Here is an 18,557-nt window from a genome sequence, read left to right as displayed (position 1 = left end):
CTGTTTGTTATTCCAAACTATTTTTATGCTTCAGGCGTGATTTATTTTGTTTCAAGAGATATTCTAAGGCGAATTCATTAATCTAGAATATATGGATTTTTATGATTATCTGACGGTACCTTATGAAATTTTGTAAGAGATAAAATTTATTTTAAAAAAACCACTATATCTACGACAATATAAATTACCATAAGAATTTTCCAAGAAATTAATTATATTACGAAATATCAATAATAAATAATAACACAAGAAATTGAAAAATTAAATTGAGACACCCTATATATAAGATGTTCCATAAATTTTATTATATGTACAGATTTAGTAAATTTATTGAATAAGTATGCATTATATATTGATACGTTAGATATATCGAGTTGTATGATTTTTTTATTATACCTTTTATACATACATATACATACATATACATATATACATACGAGAAATTTTATAAATATTCGCCCTTTTAAAATATTTCTTGACAGGAAATATAGTTACTTTTAGCCTTGTGTATTTATTTAATGTTAAATTAAACAGGCATTATTAATGTTAAATTAAATTAATTGATTAACAGCAAAGATATTAAATTAATAAATTAGTTGGCACTATGTATTACAAGCTTCTTAATGTATTAATATAATTAATCTATATATTTTCGTTATTGAATTATACAAATACATTTTCAAAACTATTTTTGGTTTATTCATTAAGAGATTATTACGAAGTAGTATATCTTGCATATAAGAATACATATAAAATTTATATTGTTTCACTTTGGAGGAATACGACCGGTGAACATTGCTTTCATCCCTCAAAGTGACATAGTTTAAATTTAACTCTATTTCCTTGGATCTTTCGAGCCACAAACTACTCAATTGTTTGTGGCTACTGAAAACGATTCACGCTACTCGATTTTTTCGAGCTGTTCGGTTCTTTCAGGTATCTATTCAAATCGGATCGGTAATCGATTTAGTCTCGGCTCGGTTTGACTTTCAAGCAGTTCGAATATTCGTGCACTACTTTAGAAACTAACTACTAAGCAATACTCCTTGTTTAACCTAGTCTGATCGATTTTAAGTTGTCTTGATCAATCTTCACTCGATAATGAATTTTGCAATGGATGCAATCTATCCCCAGATCTTGGATTAAAATTTTCAGAAATAATAGTTTTTGGAATTCCAAAGTATTCCATCGCTCACACATACAATACAAACGACAATTTTTATTAATTGCAATTCGCATACGTTCCACATTCTAGAGTATTCTAGAATTCTATCTAAGTATTCTATCACTTTCTAATTTTTCACTGAAGTCTAAATATCTGTGTATTATTCATAGATTCATTGATCTCACCGTAAGAAGATGAGAAAGAAATATAGATAGGGAGTTATGTGAAGGAACAGGAGGGTATTTGGAACATTTACTATATAACTGTAGGGAAATGGATAGGGAAATTTGGGAAAAGATTAGATTAGGGAGTATATTATACAGCTCAGGAGATGTTAAGGGAATAAAGTGGATAAGAGAAATAGAAAGACTGAGAAAACAAGTAGATAACAAATAGATAAAACTTGAATCAGGAAGGACTACACGTGCAACATAATGCAATAGAGAAATCCCTACAACAAGGACAAAAATCAAAGGAAATGAAACGATCCCTAAATACAGTGAAGTAAGAGTTAGCAGTAAAAATAGTATTAATTAGCAATAAGAATAACCAAACCAAAAAATCTAGAACGGATAGTAGGTTGGAAAAATGTGGTATGAATGAGATAAGAAGTAATGTAGCCAAACCTATTTCAAGACCGATTAATAGGTCTACGTAGTCCTCGGCTGGTGGACGCTTCTTGCATTGCATGCAAGGTCTAATCTATATTTAGTCAATGCTCATACATACGTATGTATGTATAAAAAATTTTGAATCGTAGCTAGAATACTCGTATTTACCTCTATCAGTCTCAATTGAATATAGTATATGTTTATTATTATTTATTGCAGTCTTTACAAAACTTATTTGAAAGATATAGACAAGAAATCAAATACTCTGAATACCTATAAAGTTTTGACTTTCGCCATTCTTCTTATATATATATATATATATTTGTAACTATAATAATTAATAGATACGAAACTAAATGTAAATTATTGCACACTGTAATTTGCTTAAATCCCATTTTCACATAACGTAAACGCTGCACTGTAGAAAGCGGATTTACGAACGATATCCTAGTCAACTTACGTGGCGATAAAGTTTTTAAACGAATATACCGAATGTGCCGGCGTTCCGGTTTCACAGGTCTATCTGATGCGATGTGAAACGTTCGTGTTCAATGGAGTAAGGTGGTACGACCGATTGTTAGAGGCGTCATTGGAAACGTCGTTTTAATAATAACTTAGTACGGTATTTATGTGTCAATAAAATTCTGAAAAAACGATACATACTTGGTAAACTTCTAGCCAGCGAACGAAACACATTTATAGAGTAAGTGAGTTCTCCGAATCTTCAGATTGTGCAACATCCGCGCGTTTCTCGGGTAACCACAAATTAGATTTTGATGCTCTTCCAATAGTTTTGAATAAATATTTATCGAAAGCTGTTATTTGAGTCAATTCTTTTTGTTTACGTAATACATAGGGCTAGTAATAACTTTATTATGAACATTAATTTCTTCTGACTGCATAGTTTTAAGTATTTGTCATTATGTACCAATATTTTATTCAAACATTAATAAAATTCTTCGATCAATCATTAGGTTGTTATATATTATATGATTTAATGCTTTGTTTTAACATTTTGGTTTTCTTAATAGCAGATATTGTGCATGTTTCTCTTTAAAATTACTTATCTGTGAATATTAATAAACTTGGTTACGTTAGAAAATAAGTAGTTGTGAAATAAAAATATTATTGAATGTTATACTTTTTATTTTATATAATCTTACTGGAAGTAGATTGTTATTTTATGTTTCATTTGTTTTGTTATTTAAAGTTTTAGTGTTTTAATATATGTTGTTTTTATTTCATATTTTTACATTATGTATGTAAATATTGAAGTAAAAATATAATTATTAGATAGTAGAAATATATCTGAAAAGAGAACTATTGAGTGGTGAAACAAACATCGATTACTAAAAGATATAATTAATTTACTTCTAATACATGAATAGAATATCCAGATGCGATCTTAGTATGAAACAAACATTTTCATTGAATGTCAATGTGTATTTCCAACGTCAAAATTTTTTATATATTAAAGTACTTTAGAAAAGTCTTTATATGTTCAAAATATAGGATAGATATAGTGAATTTATTACATTTGATTATATAGTCGCCTTGGAAAGTAAGTTAATGCTGCTGCTAAAAGCATAAATGTAAGACCATTGACTTGCTTTCAGAGACAACTATGTAATATTAACATGAACAGGTTATACGCAATATGTAGAATACATTTAATTATTGTTTATAAATTGAAAAGTATATTGACATTGAAAAATGAAAAAAGCATATTACGAATAAATTCTGAATACATAATAGGTTTTAGAAAATAATTTAAAATTTATTTTTTATGAGTTAGAAATATTTATTTATTAATAATATAGAAATTCACATTGTGTGTGTAAAAAATTTTATCATTGTTCTATTAAATTTTTATGTAGTTTCTAAAATTCTAGATAAGCATTCCCAACATAAATAACATTTTATTTATAATAAATATATTTTAACATTAAACATTACTGTGCTGATGTGTCAATTATAGATACATATCTGTAACATACAACTTTAAACTAGAGTTTCTAAGAAATTTATTTTTCATATTTTAGATATGAGACGCAAAAGTGAAAGAAACAAAGCAAAAGCAGGGTCTCCAGAGAAAGAGGTTGAACGAGTAACACGAAAGTCAACTCGAAAAAGTGCGAAACAAGCATCTTCAACATCCTTAGAGCAAGAGAATGCTGAGGAAACAACAAAAAGTTTGAGCAATAAAATCACGGAAAAAAAATCAGCACACATACAGAAAAAGGAAGTGGAACAATTAGAAGAACAAAATGAAAAGGTTTTGTCTATTGAAGCAGATGTTAAGACCAAATCGCAAGAAGATGAAGAAGACAACAATTCTGGATCAATCTGGAAAGTGTCAAGATCCGATGCATCACCTGGCGAGATACAGAGATTAAAATTATCTAGACAGCATAACACAACAGAAGGGTTATCTGATACTTCTTTAAATAGGAAAAAATCGAACAAGTGGCAGGAAAGTGGTGAGGGAGTTGCAGAGGAGGTTGACTCGGCAGACAAGCAACTGGTTTCTTCTACAAGAGTACCCAGTAGCACTGAACAGCCGAACGATCCCTCCTCTTCATACCCAGGTCAGGACTCCAACGAAGAGGTAAGTGATAGCAAGGAGATCCTGCCTGAAACCACTTCAGCCAACTTGTCTGACGATAAACCAAACATAGATCAGCAAGGTGAATCAAATGAGGCAAATTACTCCAACGAAAACGCTGATAGTAAACCCATTAAGTCGACTAGTACAACTATATTGGCTCCTAGTTCAAATGGTAATCATTCATCCGAGGAGACAAACATTATGCCCAAGGAAGAAAAATCTGTGGAAGATACTAGTGAAAAGACAGTGGAAGCATTTAATAAAGAAACTAGCGTTGAAAACACTCAAAGAGATTCAAGCAGTGACGAGGAAGAAGATAAAAAGGAAAAAGTTCGTGAGCTAAATTCATCATCTGAATCAAATGATGAAATTCATACTAAGAGTAATAGAACTGGTGGCAGGATACAAAGTGCCAGTCGCAGAAAACATCGAACTAAATATCGAGATTCATCTAATTCTGATACACCAGATTCTGAGGATGAACCTTCTATTAAAAGAGATCTTGAAATTGATGTATGTATGCAAGAAGAGAAAATAAGTACAGAGGATTCCCACGAACAGAAAGATCATACTGAGTCACCAAAAGTAAGGAATAATTTTTTATTAAATAACATGGAAATGGAAATAGAACATTGTGAAGCAAATAAACAGAAGTTAGACAATCTGGTTGATAAATCGGAATATACTGTATCGGCAACAACTCAATTGGTGACTTACAAACCAGTGAAAGTAAATTTAAAAAGATCATTGTAAGTATAAATTAACGAGTCTTCCAAATTCTTATCATTAATATCTTGCTATATCATTTTATAAATTTTGTTTCAGTTCTTCGAGAATGTTAACAGAAAAGAATGATGTTAAAAAAGAAGATACTGATGCAAATGCAAATAATGAAGCAAGTGCTCCAAATAAGGTTCATTGTTATATTTTCTTTCTAAATAAATTAATGATTTATCAAATAATTGTAATGTAGCTTAGTCATAACCACTATATATCAAATATTTATGGTATTATAATAGTTATTGTATAAGATCATTAAATATCACAATTATATGTTTTTACAGGAAAATCACGACAGCACCGAACCAGATTCCAAATGTATTCCAAGAAAGCGTCGATGGGGTACTGCATTATCTACTGACACCGCACCTTCGTTTTCAATTTCTACGGATTCACTTAAAGTAATATTTCTATTTTTAACGTTTAACATTTTGTAAATTTTAGAAAGAAATATCTATAATGTTTTATGATCTTAAAAATAAATAAAAAGGATACAATTAAATGTAAATATTTGTATATCTAATATTAATATCATACATTATACTTAAAAAATTTTCTAAATTTGTGTGTACTCATATTTGCATTTGTGTAATAGGCGTTGGTGCCAGGAGCAAGACCATTGTCGATAAATGAGGTTCGTCTTTCAAAAGATGACGATGAAGACAGGGATCGTTATCGAGTTAGCGAAAAGTGGCACAATTCTAATGAAGGAATAAACGATAATAAATCCGGTGACGAAAACATCATGCAAAAGAATGGTGCAACAAAAAAGGGAGACCCAAAAATAGATAATCATATAGGTATGTGAACACTTTCAAAGGATCTTCTTATGTGAGTTATTTTAATTTCTATAAACATGGTTTCATTTATATCAAAATAAAAAAAATAAGTGAATATTTTCCAAAACCACACCATTTAAATGTATGACATTTAAAATAACTATTTCAAAAAATATTTAATATATTGATTTAAATGCGGTAAGGAATATATTAAAAAGTATTCTTGACTCTTAACTATCATTGTTATAAAAATTAATCTATAATATATATATGTAATATATATATATATTTGTTTGTTAACATTTTTTTTGTTTGAAGATATTTGGATAGAGATTTTAAAATTTTTTGTACTAATGAAATAGTAGTTTACTTCTCTGAGAAACAACAGGTCTATAATTAAGAGTTATATTTATAATTGGAGGTATAATTGTAAGGATATGTTTGTAAACAATCAAGCTTTTTTGTTTTTCCGTTTTTTTTCTTTTTGAAGTAAAATGTGACGAATATGAAATATGTTATGTATTTATTAGTCAAATTGTGGTTTGTAGCAGCAAGACGTAAGATATCGATTGTTAAAGAAGTGCCACATGTGAAATCTCCAAGTCCACCTGCTACAAAGCCCACAAATATCCTTCTGATCAAAAACTTGGTTCGTCCGTTCACTTTGAATCAAATTAAAGAACTTCTGTCGCGTACTGGCACAATTGTCGAAAATGGATTTTGGATGGATCGAATTAAATCCAAGTGTTTTGTAGAGGTATGTCAAAATAATTTTTAAAAATGCTCATTTAATTTTGATACGTATCAGTCCTCTGATTTATGCAAAGTGTTTGTTCCATGTACGTCTTTTTTACGTAAATTATGCGTAATTAATTTAATCATAAAGATCGCGTAAATGAAGGCTGCCAATATGAAAAGAATACTATAGAGAAAAGTCAGTATAAGTTATAAAGATATTTATTTCACATAGATGGAGAAAGGGAAGTTACAAAATTCTACATAAATCAAAATAAATATTATTTGCTGTGCCTACTGGTATCATATTTTAAATTAAACAACTTTTTCTTTTTAATTAACTTAAAGTTATTATCTTCATCTCTTGATTTATTTTCTGCTTCAGTTTCATTATCAATGTTTCGATCCTTTGGCATCCGAGTTCCGAAAATCTCTAGATAAGCACTCACTGTAAATCTTTTCCTGTGTTGACAACGCAATTTAATAAAGATTATAGAAGAATATATTTTCTACGTAAATTGAGGGACGGGTGTAATACTGTAATATTACTTTGAATTACTAGAAGATATATTGTACTAGATAGTAGACATATTATACTAAGATAGTAAAAAATAAATAATATTAAATTGAAAATGATTAGTAATGTAAAGATTGTTTTTTATATTGTGTAATATCTGTTATCTTTTAAATATTTTTATATAAGTAATGAATATAATAGGAAGAGACAAACGAAAAATTATTGATATATTAATATAAAAACGTTGCTATTATTTGATATTTGGAGATTTCATTTTCTTTTTATCAATATTAAAATGCTGTCATATAAACATATGAAGTTTATAATGTCAATAATCTTTAATAAAAGCTTTTGTATATATTTTATTGCATTGATTTGTTATTTCATATCGCAATATTATTAAATTTATTTATTTATATTATTTACATTATATTAAGATAGCTTCCTCTTATGTTCTTTTTATTTTCCTCTTTTCTTTTTATTGTTCTTTTTATATTTCAATATTGATTTATTATGAACATTGTGTCGTAGGTGATAGTATTAATTGAATTGTTTTAGTATGCTAACGAAGACCAGGCATTTGAGACGAGGCAAGCGTTACATGGTATATCCTGGCCAGTTTCAAACCCAAAGAGGCTTCATGTTGAGTATGCAACCAAAGATGACATGGAATTAGCACGCGAATTATCAAAGGATCAGTCCATCCCAAGAAAAACCGAACCTCTCGTACCGTCCGATTCATGGCAGCAGGATTGGAATCGCGAAGAAAGAACGAATACAAAGGTATATCAATTTTATCATATTTTACAATTCGTACACAAAAAGAGCTTTAAGGAAAAATATAAAATGTGATAAATAATGATAAAGAATGTGCATTATAAAATTTACTATTATTTGTAACTATGTTCACTTTCTTCTATAAAATAAAATTTAGATTAAAAAGTAAAAAATATAAACAAATATTTTGAATTTGATAATATAATTGTCTACTTGAGTTTTATGTTGAAATGTAAATATTAATCCAAAGAATTGATCAAAATCATTATCACTGAATTTATGAAAGTTCCTTTTTATTAACTTTTGGAAATACCATCTCTTTAAATATATTCTAACACATATTTAAAAATGAATTATATTTGACCCTCAATTACTATGGTAAAATGAAAATACATATATTAATTTCTCTTATGGGATCCTGATGTATTTGAATGAAAATTGAAATTTCAACTTATAACTTATAATTATTAACCTAATTGAAGATTAGTGAAATCTTACATTATATATTGTTTTAGAGCAGAATTATGACAATGTTTATAATATCTGAGATAGTTCAGAACACCAGAATAGCATTTAAGGGCTAAATACAAATGGATAGATTATGAATTATTAAATAAAAGATTGCAGTTATGCAATAACTAAAGAAGAGTTTTGTTAACAATAGGTGATGGTAGTTCGAGAATGGGATCTTGGTAAAGAAGATGGACAGCAGCATATAAAAGAAAAAGAACGTGAAAAGAAAGAACATGATAAAAAGAGGCGTCAGAGGAGTCGGAGTCCTGCAGTGGAAGCACACCTTCCAGCTCCAGCTCGTAAATTTAAAAAGAAAGAAGATGAGCCACCACCGGCTAAGCTTTTAGATGATCTCTTTAGAAAAACGAAAGCAACGCCATGCATATACTGGTTACCACTCACAAATGAACAGGTACATTATAGATAAAGTACAGTCTATGTACTTATGTTTTATAACAAAACTAAATACTACATATATAAATATGATACTTACGAAGTAGAAAAACAAATGATGATTTCCTTTTTTTTTTAAATTGTATTCATTTATACAAAGTAATTTAATACAATATTTAAAAAATATGGAATGAAGTTCTCATTCTAGTATCTAGCCTCGATTTAGCCTCATTTCTTCATAAAACTATGAATTTGCAAGTGTGATCTAATTATTACTACTCATAGGGATAATCATAGATATGTTTTAATTACAGATAGTCGTAAAAGAAGAAATGAGAAGGCAACACATGGCAGAACATGCACGCAGATTAGAAGAGATGAGACGCGCTGAAAGAAACAACAGGGACGGTCGTCGCCGTCGCAGCCCAAGAAAATAGTTCTCTGATCGACCACTTTCTATAAACGTACCTTTCCCTCTCTGATGCAAAAGTTCCAATTTTTATCAGTTATATTTTTAAGAAAGATGTTATAGATTACGAAAAGACGAACGAATTTTTCCTTTTTACATTGGAGAGAGACTTGCCGAAGATGCTTTTTAAATTTTCCTTTATCAATTGTTCCACGATTAGCAGCCCGTTTTTATGATTAACGATTTAACAATATCATGTTAAAGTTTGTGTTTTTTGTTCTTCCACACTCTTTTCTTTTTTTTTTTTTTTTTTAATTTAGAAAACTTCTGTTTCACGTGAGAACGTAATTTGTATTATTCCTTTTTTCTTGTTCTGATACCAATCTCGCGTATTTATTTCTCTGTTTGATTTCAATTTGTTCAATCGCTAATTTTCATTCATTGGTCAGAAACTGTACAAATTTATTGCATGATCAAGAAGCGTCCCGATCTCCGATCCATTCTCCCTGAAATTTCAGCATTAAACCATACTTCTTACAGGTCGACATTAACTATCCAACAGAGCGCTGTAACTGTAGAACGAACGGTAGTGTTTGCATCGTCTAGGAGTGATGCATCACGTTCTACGATACGTCGTAGTGCGATATCGCAAAACGTGCCCTGGGGAATCGAAGGATAATCAAACGAAAAAAACTATCTGCATAGAGAAAAAACGCTCGGAACGAATTTAGTATTCGTTATCGTTGAAAAACGCTATTTGTTTTCTTACGAGAAAATAAAAAACGAAACGAAACAAAAAAAATATTAATGCTGGGGCGAGATGCTGAAAACAGCAGCGAACAAAAAAGCCCAAAATAAGGATGCTGAGAGACTGTGGTTCATTAATATGAAGTCGTCCTAAAGCGTCAATGGGAGTGTTTTCTCTCCCCGGAATCTATCCCTCTTTTCGTCTCTGTCGATAGAATAGCCTGACTTCTTTGAATTTTGACATGTACTGCCACATAGATAGTGGTAGTAAAATGTAAAGTTTTAGTGTTTCTCGTTTTCGCGCAATGAATTTGCACAGCCAGAAACACGTTTGTATATAAAGCATAATTCAATACGCCGTGATATGACATGTAAAATTATGAATAAATGTAAAACATTGTAGGTTATATACGAAAAGTATATCTACCGCTTACTTTGTACAATGTCATACCATATTTAGAAGATTTGTTATTCACCCTTGAAATAAGATCGAAAGATTTACGAAGAAGAAGCGAAAGAAAAAAAATACATACATTTTAGAACGAAAAATGAATTGTTCGTTATATTTATTTCATCGTTATAATATATATTTTTTGTCTGATTCGAACAAAAAATGTAATTGAGAAGGAAACCAACGAGGAAAAAACAATATTATTAACAAAAAATAACTCGAACATGGCGATAAATGTTTGAAATGTTTGCAACAGGGAAAACAAATGTTTACGTAAACTTATTCGATCTTTATTTATATTAAAATCGTTAACGCTAACGTTGTAATTGCTTCAATTTACAAAAATCGTGAATTACAGAATGTGCATGTCAGCTATTAATTAAAATATTTCACAATCACAAATACTATGAATAGAAAGAATAAAAGAAAACTGGAATTTCAAGTTTGGTGTGTAACTTAACTACTAATTTATATACTGTATATCTTTCCTCCAATTAAACTAATTTTAATGACGTGTTGCGTCCAAAAATATTTTTTTACATATTTTAAGGAAAAGAACGTAGTTATGCAATAATGTATATTCTTAAATATTCTTATTCTTTTTAAATTATCATGTGAAAAAGATCAGAGATTGAAACAATTATGAGAAACTAACATTATATTTGTCTTGATTATGATTTGAAATTAATTTTTAGATTTCTTTCTAAATTTTTTTTATAAAATTATGGATGGTAATTTAATATGTAGTTATTTATAATTTTAAAAGTATTTATTATCATAAATGTCTCTTCTGAGCCACCTTTCCAAGAACCAAAAGAAGGAAACTTTCTTTTTATATGTATTTTGTCCCTTTTTTATATAATATTTGAATTATTTGAAGCGGAACAAAATTATAATAAAGAACTATAACCAAAATGTTTGATAGAATAGTTATATGAATCCGGCTAGAATCGATATTTTCACTAAATTTGGCTTTCAATAATTGTTCTTTGAAAATTGAAATTATTTCAAGCACCTGAATCGATTATATGACAGTTTTTAACGCCTGAAAAGAATATCTTTTTTAGAGCCTATAAATAATATTTTGCCTAAAATTTCGTATTTCGTATTAAAATTTTAACGAAATTCATCCTTTGTGGTCGTATTTATACGTGTGTATGTATTACAAGTAAATTAACTTAATATACATACATATTTCTTTCTTTGCTTATATCGCAAAAAGATTAAATTACTTTTACGCAACCGTTTATAAATTTTATAATATATTCAACTTAAAGAGTTAAGCTGTGTAATACAGGCTGCAAAGGACTCGGTCTTACAAACATGATAAAAAATGTGTGTACACATTACAATTCAAATTTATAGTCCAGATAATTCGAGAGACTACTTGACGATTACAAGACAAAAGTCTTCTCTTATTTACATTGTTGATTAATATCTTTAGTTTATCAGCTTATTATTGTAAACAAATGTATCTAATAATTATACATTACGTCTGGATTGCACAATTCATTTGTAAAATGTATACACGTATCTTTATAGCTTTGATACACCTATCTCGTTATCAAAAGAATGCATACTGACAAGTACGCTAAAGACTCTATAACGGTTCATTCATAGATAGCGAGTAATAGATAGTAAATAGAAATTAAAATAAGATTTGTCGTTGCTTTGGTATCGTCTCACGAGGACGATATTGAATATAATAGATATGTATCTTAAATGCAATTAAATCTTGAATAAAACATAGAGTTAAAGTGCAATCCTTTACAAACAATTATAGAGTCTTTACTGCAGTTAACAATAAACACATCAATGTTATGCTGATAAATTTCGAACATTTTGTCTCCTGGTTTTCAGGTAGCAGGTCAAATTAATGACCTGATTTGTAACCCTTTTTATGCGCATGTTTCAAGAAGCAAGAAAATGTATAAAAACAATTTTGGCAAATATACTTCTTTGGAAATCTTGCAAAATAAAACAAACGCTTCTTATAACTATTATCATTATCAAATAGTATTTTTATACTAATTTGTAATATTATTGTTATACTTTATTTATTATTAATAACATAAATAATAAGTAATATCTCTGAAATATTTAATTGCATGAAATATCTATAATTGAGACAATAAATAAATTGAAACTAGAACACTTGCACATAAAAAGGACTTGATGCTAACACTTGCGCATAAAAAGGACTTGATGCTCGTACGTTAACACCATCTTTTTCAAAACTGATATCAATTATCATTCATTTCTATGACTATTTTATTCATACCACATTCAGTTTATTTCGATAGGTATCATTTGATACATTAGTCGACTTTTACGACACTGTAGATCTTTCGCACGAACCAGAAACAGGCAAAGAAGCCAATTGATCCTGTTTAATACATAAAATATGCAATAATCTTTTATTTAAAATTATTAACATTTTATTATTGTAGAAGAAATAAATACTTTACCTGTTAAAACGAAGAATAAGTAAACCATAATACAAGTATAACCAAAGTAAAGGAACGTAGATGTAGCATCTTCTATTTCCAACTTAGTCATGAAAAAATGTATGCAATAGATTAATAAATAGAACGCGGTAAATCCCGATGTTAGGAAACTACGCCACCACCAATGATAATCCTAAAACAAAAAAGATAATTTGAATATATGTATCTTGAGAAATGTTTTATTTATTTTATTAATAAAATACCATTCATTTACCTCCGCACAAAGATGGAAATAGCAAAGTAAAATCGTCGTTTCTGAACATGTAATTACGAGTATAACAAATACCAAAAAGAGAAATCCAAACATGTAATACACCTGACTCGACCTGAAACAGATTAATTAAAGTTTAGATATCTTGTATATTAAAAAATAAAAACTTCCCTATTTGTAAATACAATATTAGAATTAGTAGTAAGTGGAAGTAATTAGAATAAATAAAACTGATCAGTGGAATTAATAATACCTACAACTTATATTATCTATATTATTAAGGCCACTAGGTTTTTAAAATGTGATATTTACCATAAAGAATTAAGTATAAAGAATAATTGTATAAATATACATCCGAAAGGTAGAACTCCACCCATTATTACACCAGGTATTGGTTGAGTATAAAAACTTTGTTCTGGTATTTGTCTAGGAATTTGATTGGTTCTAACAGGATGCTCCAAAGACTAAAATAAAATTCGTTACTAATGAATTTCTTCTTTGAAATCTCATTTTTTGTCAATAGAATTTCTATAGAACAACGCTACTGCTTTTATATATATATATAAAAGAACATTCTACACTATTTTTGTTGATAAAAGAAGTCTTTACCCTTTTCCGGAATCCGAAATAAGCACCAATAAATGTTAATGGAAGAGATACTCCAAACCAAAGTGCTAGAAGAGCAATAAGGGTGCTGAATGGTACTGCAGCTGAACTTTCATTTGCCCAAAAAATTAAATTCATTATAAAGAATAAACTGAATACAATTCTGCAAATAAAAATACGTTTTTATAAAATTCGTCTTCATACTCACGATATTTTACATATAAAGTAAATATGTAATTACATAAATTATTAAAAGGACCATAGCCAAAGGATAAACTGTTATTAACTTTGATTTTCAGATTGTATAGCTTTATAGACTAGTTGTATTTATCACACACATATACATATATATTTATTAAATAAATCGTATTACCCAGGACTCAACATAGATGTAAGTACAACGTTCGACTTCCATTTTTCACCACCGAAGCTTTTATATATTCTAGCAGATACGTAACCAGCAGTAGCTCCGAGGCAAACATATAAGACCATGGCACAAGTCATTAAAGCTCCTCTGTTTGCTGGAGATAAAAATCCTAAACACGCAAATGCTGTGGAATGCAAAATGAAGCTTTATATTTTTTACTGTTTATATATCAAGTAAGTATACTTATGCATGTAGATTTAGGAACTTACCAAGTGTTACAAGTGTCATATAAAACACTTGAACACCAGACCCGAGTAGAACTGATAATAACATTCCTTTGCGAGGAGGTCGAAATACATCACCATGAACTAATTTCCAGCCAAATTCTTCATGTGCGTCTTCTCCTGATTCTATCTGGAAGGAAGCCTGCGTTATTGAAACACAGACAAGGGAACATCACAGCTTTATGATATAAAACAAAACCAAACATCGTGTCATATGTTCTTGTTAATTAATGAAATAATACTGTCATATTAGTAACTTCAAAGAATGATTGAGATGATTTGAATAATACATAAATAAATAAAAATGAAATACATATTAAATTTATCGATTAAAACAGAATGAAACTTCCTAATCCAAGTAAAATGAAACAGAAGTTAACAAATAGCATTTCATTAGTGTACCTGATTGTATCTCGCAATATCTTTGTGCAATGTTCGGAGCAATATCATGGCCACCATTCCAGAAAGGAACAAAACAATTATTAATGAATTAAGAATACTAAACCACTGGATATTTGTATGTGGCATAGACTCTAAAATATAATCCCATCTAGATGACCATTTGATTGTACTGTTTTCCTAAAATTAAAAATACAATGGTATTTTTTGTTTAAAAACTATACTATCAAGGTATAGATTGTGCTTAATTTGTTATTGTAAATGCTTACAATATATGTCACAGAGTATGTGTAAATAATATCTAAGCTTTTCCCAACAGAAAGTGGACTGTGTGGTATATCTAATGCTTCTTTGTGGTTACAGTTAACAACAGTACCATGTTTAATACTACGAGGAACCACTTTAACAGCTATTAAAGAAAATAAACATAAATTTCATTAAAAATTAGCATTGCAAGTTTAACAGCATACAAATGAAATTTCAGTCCTTACATATTATACGTCCTCCATTTTCCTTAAATGCAGATCCCCATTCTTCTTTAACACCGCTATGATACGTGATCGTAAGGTCTACGTGATTATATAGGTAATAACTGTTTTCTCTTTTGTTATATGCATCCTAATAAAGAACAAATAGATTAATTTCATTTAGCGCATATTTTCTGTAAGTTTAAGGAATTTTTTAAATCTACTATTAATGAACTTTCGGTTTTTGACTCAGAAATAATAATACTTTAAATTTACATTAACAGTACAGTCCTGTTGAGATCTTGAATCTCGCAAGAAGCATCCCATAGGAAATCCAGTACTACAATATTGTCTTTCGTCCTCTAACTGATAACACCATGTAACAGGCATATTATCTATAAAAAAAAAAAAAAAAGGAAAAAAAGGAACTTATTAACATGGTGATATGAACAATAATAAAGGTTTCCCAGATTCAACATGTTTTATCACTAAGGTATTACCAACTATCCAATGATGCTGATATTTAAATGCCATTCCTTTCCTCAAGAATTCCAATTTCTTTTCTGATTCTTTATTTCCACCTTGATATGATCTTTTACACACAACTTCACAATCAACATTTTTCATGAACTCTAGCTGAAAATTTACATAATTTATATCTTTTATTATACATATGTATATTATACATAAACTAGGGAGCCAACTTTTTTATGTTGCTCATTTGCATTAATGTTACTACATACAAATTGTATTTGACTCATAGATGCAGAAAGAACAATTTTTGTATGTAGGAAACATTTAAACTTGTTTTTCTCTAAAGTTGTTACTTTTGAATTATGTCATTATTCTAGCAAATGAACAATATATTAAGTCATTGTTCCAAAGAAAAATGGAAGATAGAAAATAACAATTGTCATAATTTTTCAGGGACTTTCAATAGTCTGACAAAAAAATGTTTCCGATAAGAGTTAATTACTTTTCAATTTGCTATAAACTGTAATTTAAAAAATTTCCAAAACATTCTTTTTACAATAAAGAATCAAGATCGTATTGAATTTTTAATACAACACTCTATTTTTAACTTTACAATGTCATAGCTGATGTTAAGATGAATTCAACAATTCGCTATACAATGACATAATATTTTATAGACAGATGATGTGCATACAAGCTGTATACACATTTTAAAAAAAATTTAAAATAATGTATACAAGCTTAAGCAAGATAGAACGAAGATTTTATCATATAAAATATAGGTCCACATTAATCAATTCAATATTTGTTAAATGTTGATGTTATCCACATATCGACATAATCCGAAAATATTAATTATAAGCAGTATAACAGGTAGGAATTCTCATGTTGTGTCCTTAGAGATAAATTAAAATACAACGAACGTTATGATCTGAAACATCCATGAAAATTAATTGTTCGAGTAGTTTCAAAACTTAAAACAGATAAGAACGATTTCGAGTATTGAAATCGACCCCCGGTAAACCGTGCGAAGCTTCGCGAATGTTCGATTACACAAGATAACTTCATTTAGACAAGGTGATAAAAATGCGGTGATATATGTACTTAAGAGCAGAAAGTATAAAATCAATTTCAGAAATTTTGTAAGTCTTACTCAAAATCCCGATGAACTCAGTTTCTTGAATAGGCTCGTAAATTTCACTTCCTGCTATCCCACTGACATTCGCGTATACGGACACAACACTTATTTTCCATATTGAATGTGTTAAATGCATAAAATATACAAAAATAAATATAATTGAATATAACGAATGATTTAAAGGTTTCTTTTTTATCATACCTTGTAAGGAGAAGGCCTTATACGTTCTCCAAAAACAACTTGTCCCAAGTTCTCAACAGGACTCTGAGTTTCATCGGAAGGACAAAAATCAAAGCTAAAAAAAGAATTCTTGGTATAACAATTCAAACTTCTACAAGATTAAAAGATGTTATCAATTATATATGTGTTCTTTATGAAAACTTACTGATGATATTCATATGGTATTACATATTTTTCAGTGTTTAGACGATTTACATACAGTTTAATCTCGGACTGAAAGAAATAAACATTATCTAATAAAACACAATAAATTATAGATTACATACATTATATTTATGTAATACATAAATTATTACACTTACGTGATATATAATTATTATTACATTGTAATTATAAATAATTTATAATTATTACTTTTTATTATTTTTTAAATATGGGAGCTTTTGATTAAATTTTTATGAATTTTTTGTGATTATGATATTTATAATGAAGTCAATAAATACAAATTTGAAAATTTAGAAATACTTAAATTTAAAAGATACATATGTAATTATTATGCTTTCAAACACAACATATTTGAACAGCTGACGTTTCGTCATAAATCGTACAAAACGTAAAGTACCTACATGTTCGTGTAAGGTCGATTTACGAACATTCCAATCAGATTGTACAAGCAATTAAATATTTTTTCAAAACCTTTCGTGCCTCAATTTCACTGTTATGACTCATATGTCACAAAAGGCCACATCGAAACATATTTACAATTATTAAAAATGACTTCTTAATTAAAATAATACGAAAAATAAAAAATACATTAGACTGTACGATCAAAATGTAATGATTATTATAATTGACGTATATGAAGGATGTATGTTGGAGAAAAAGGAGAAAAAAAGTGATAAACTAAATACACATGATCATAACCAATTCTTAAAATAGTCAAAAATAATCTTTATACGCACTTTACACGTTTCAGAGGTTTCTTCGGCCTTGCAATAATTTACCGGTGCTAGACCCGGTAAATAAAAAGTCGATGAATGGTGAATTAGACATACAACGAACAGTAACCACAGTAAAATTATTCTCGCCATTGTGTATTGTTGTTCGTCCTTACTAACTACTTGCCTTGTGCAAATATATGTCAATTGCTACGTGAAAAACATCGGACCCTACACTACCATGATACTGTCATTGATAACGAATTGTAGACAGATTGGTTACCTCTACGCGTAGCAATCTCGCTTTTCATACTATCGAACTTCTAATTGCCAATTGCAAACTCTGATTTCGAATCATAGAAACAAATATCAATTAAAACTTATTTTTCGAGTTTTTAAGCTTACTGATATTGAGAATTTATTATACAGGTTGTCCCAATAGTCATGGTACAATTACCAAGGGAGTAATTATACTTAAAAACATAAATTGGAAATGTCGAA

General features: G+C 28.9%; 2 protein-coding genes across 7 annotated transcripts; one reads left to right on the top strand and one right to left on the bottom strand.

Annotated features, from left to right (window-relative positions):
* Nucleotides 1-2,325: 2,325 nt before the first annotated feature.
* On the top strand, nucleotides 2,326-10,927 carry LOC122566498 (apoptotic chromatin condensation inducer in the nucleus). 4 transcript variants are annotated; one of them, XM_043723830.1, is made up of 10 exons: nucleotides 2,327-2,479; nucleotides 3,819-5,133; nucleotides 5,210-5,297; nucleotides 5,449-5,565; nucleotides 5,760-5,964; nucleotides 6,492-6,700; nucleotides 7,754-7,978; nucleotides 8,637-8,897; nucleotides 9,193-9,342; nucleotides 9,828-10,927. In XM_043723830.1, exons 2-9 carry the CDS (start codon nucleotides 3,821-3,823, stop codon nucleotides 9,313-9,315), a joined length of 2,541 nt encoding a protein of 846 aa, XP_043579765.1. In that variant the 5' UTR covers nucleotides 2,327-2,479; nucleotides 3,819-3,820; the 3' UTR covers nucleotides 9,316-9,342; nucleotides 9,828-10,927. The 4 variants fall into 4 exon arrangements, with proteins under 4 accessions (XP_043579767.1, XP_043579765.1, XP_043579764.1 ...); XM_043723832.1 differs by lacking the exon at nucleotides 9,828-10,927 and having other exon boundaries at nucleotides 2,326-2,479; nucleotides 6,495-6,700; nucleotides 9,193-9,465; XM_043723829.1 differs by lacking the exon at nucleotides 9,828-10,927 and having other exon boundaries at nucleotides 9,193-9,465.
* LOC122566500 (transmembrane 9 superfamily member 2) lies at nucleotides 10,754-18,353 on the bottom strand. Of its 3 annotated transcripts, XM_043723842.1 has the most exons (16): nucleotides 18,081-18,353; nucleotides 17,324-17,391; nucleotides 17,140-17,233; nucleotides 15,827-15,962; nucleotides 15,603-15,721; nucleotides 15,351-15,477; nucleotides 15,129-15,268; nucleotides 14,863-15,039; nucleotides 14,446-14,602; nucleotides 14,183-14,360; nucleotides 13,813-13,972; nucleotides 13,516-13,667; nucleotides 13,207-13,318; nucleotides 12,954-13,125; nucleotides 12,767-12,871; nucleotides 10,754-11,530 (listed from the first exon to the last, which is right to left on the bottom strand). In XM_043723842.1, the coding sequence occupies exons 1-15, from the start codon at nucleotides 18,207-18,209 to the stop codon at nucleotides 12,804-12,806; spliced, it is 1,989 nt and encodes a 662-aa protein (XP_043579777.1). In that variant the 5' UTR covers nucleotides 18,210-18,353; the 3' UTR covers nucleotides 10,754-11,530; nucleotides 12,767-12,803. The 3 variants fall into 3 exon arrangements, with proteins under 3 accessions (XP_043579777.1, XP_043579776.1, XP_043579778.1); XM_043723841.1 differs by having other exon boundaries at nucleotides 10,754-12,871; nucleotides 18,081-18,352; XM_043723843.1 differs by having other exon boundaries at nucleotides 10,754-12,871; nucleotides 14,446-14,590; nucleotides 18,081-18,345.
* Nucleotides 18,354-18,557: the final 204 nt, after the last annotated feature.

The sequence above is a fragment of the Bombus pyrosoma genome, linkage group LG4 (genome assembly GCF_014825855.1).
Source record: "Bombus pyrosoma isolate SC7728 linkage group LG4, ASM1482585v1, whole genome shotgun sequence".
Lineage (NCBI taxonomy): Eukaryota > Metazoa > Arthropoda > Insecta > Hymenoptera > Apidae > Bombus > Bombus pyrosoma.
The sequence above is the reverse complement of the archived record's forward strand: the minus strand, read 5'-3'. Positions and strand labels throughout refer to the sequence as shown.